Source organism: Papilio polytes, unplaced genomic scaffold (genome assembly GCF_000836215.1).
Source record: "Papilio polytes unplaced genomic scaffold, Ppol_1.0 DF823288.1, whole genome shotgun sequence".
Classification (NCBI taxonomy): Eukaryota; Metazoa; Arthropoda; class Insecta; order Lepidoptera; family Papilionidae; genus Papilio; species Papilio polytes.
This window is the reverse complement of record NW_013525916.1, coordinates 1,767,325-1,769,441: the sequence shown is the minus strand read 5'-3', so window position 1 is coordinate 1,769,441 and position 2,117 is coordinate 1,767,325. Positions and strand designations below refer to the sequence as shown.

The window sequence follows — 2,117 nt, the reverse complement described above, 5'->3', positions numbered from 1 at the left end:
GGCGGGCTCCTGTCGTAGTGTAGCGAGGATCGTGAACTCCGGCGAGCGGCGGAGCAGCTCCGCGGCTCGCTCGAACGCCGCTCCCTCTACCGGCAACGACCGCGAATCACCTGTAAACATTTATTATTAAAATTATTAAATATCAATTTACGAAAATAGGTAACAGTGAGCGGAATTCAAGATGTGCGTTCTTTGTTGCAATTCACGTGGACAAACGTAAACAACGTTACCAGTGGACTCTCGTCTGAAATGAATACTTTGTTACTTAAATTACTTGAATGCAGGAAGAAAGACGGTCTAAAGTCTACCTTGCAATAATTTGAATTACATACCTCCGAATTTAGTTTTAAATACGTCACTTCTCATAACTTGTTTGTATTAGTTACATGAAAAATTTGTATAGTTTTTGATAGTTTCTAGTATGTAAGTTTTTTTTTAAATATTTTAACTAATTATTACAGACTTGTATTAATTTTGTTGGCACGACGCCCGGTTCGGTTAAAACGGCCCACAGCACATTACGGTAGCTTGAATATCATGATTTTTATCGAGATTTATAGCACTGCAGCCAAGAAAGGTTGGAAATGTCGTGATCCGTTAAAACGCTTTAATTGGATAAACCTCGAATTAAGTTATCACCTATTATAAATTTCATACACTTATCAAGTTTTCCTTCTGTGGTTAATATTACCATTTGGACTAGGTTTCCATAGTGTTATAAGCTTTAATATTATTTATACTGAAGATGTAAGTTAAATAAAAAATATTCTCTGAGGTTTTTAAACTATAGTATTATGGAAAATGTTATATTATTTTATGTAAAAAATAAAATAATTGTAAATAGGCTATATATTTTATTTTATGTTTAGAAAAAGTGTTATTTAATTTCGCGCAGACAAAGTCGCGGGCATAAGTTACTATCTAATGTTTAATTAGACAGTTATCGTTCAAATGGATATAGGATGACAACAAGAGTACGAATTCGCTTAGAAGATAATCCAAAACATCAAAGGTTCTATGAAATATTTATTACGGTGAGATTTAAATCTATGGGTAGGGCGAGGGATGACGAAATAATATCGCACATGACGTGATAGCCTCCCGCGGCGAGGGTAACTTGTGTGCAGGGAAGGGACAACGAACAGCCGCTCCCTGCCGATTTTTAATATTGTTTCAACATAAACGGATTTATACACTTCATATATGAATCACTAACCTCACATATTCGAATTCCTAAGTATAAGACAATAATTGTAATCACAAATAATAGTTTAAGCATAAGTTCAGATGTAATTTAATAAATTAATATAGACTTCTCAATAAAAGACAAACAATGATAGGAAAAAGTCACTTTATCTCATTATTTTACGAAACCAGGAGATGAGAAGTATGCGGATCGATATCTAATTTAGATGTGTCACTTCACAAATGAATTGAAAAAGGAGAAATAACAGAAATAAGCAAAATTACACGTTTCCAGACGGAGATGGGCGCCCGGTAGGCGGACACGTTTTGCTTTTCTGCCTACAGTTACGAAACTTCTCAAAGGTGGTCTGGGTATTTCCACAAACGTTTATTACAAATACGATTGTGTTAAGAATAGAAAAATAAATCATACCTTTTATATAGTCTCATTCGATAGTATTGAAAAAGCATTCAAAACATCAAATGATATGGAATGAAATCCAATATGAAAAGCGTTATTAAATTATAATGCATGAATTTATTTGATATTTATTTTAAAGAAAACATCGAGTTTCTCACTGAATTCAAGCTCACGAATAATATTGTAGAAATTGAATTATTCAAACTTTCAATATTGCTCAACTGTAATATCTTCGAGTGTTCGAGTCTGAATGAATTTTCAATTACACTGCAATAGTTCTAGCATCCCCGTCAGCCGGTTGTTGACCCCGCACACTTCGTCTTTCTCACACTCCTGAGACGAGAATGAAACAAGTCGAGTGTTTTGAAAATAAATAAGCTTAGTTTACGTAAACAATGTCTTTCAATTTATTTAATGTGTGACTTGAAAAATACAGTCGAAATAAACTCAACGAACTTTTTCCTCCTGTCGAGAGAATGTAACTTGTTTTATTAAATTTTAAAGTGATTTT

The 2,117-nt window shown here is 33.6% G+C and overlaps 1 protein-coding gene across 1 annotated transcript in view; it reads right to left on the bottom strand.

Annotated features, from left to right (window-relative positions):
• The window catches only part of LOC106104963 (protein kinase C-binding protein NELL1-like), a gene marked incomplete at its 3' end in the record, with an annotated part of 28,043 nt that overhangs the window by 3,405 nt on the left and 22,521 nt on the right, over positions 1-2,117 (bottom strand). The window contains exon 3 of the mRNA XM_013285157.1: positions 4-110. Within this exon, the coding sequence (XP_013140611.1) occupies positions 4-110 (107 nt within the window). The remainder of the gene's footprint in view (positions 1-3; positions 111-2,117) is intronic.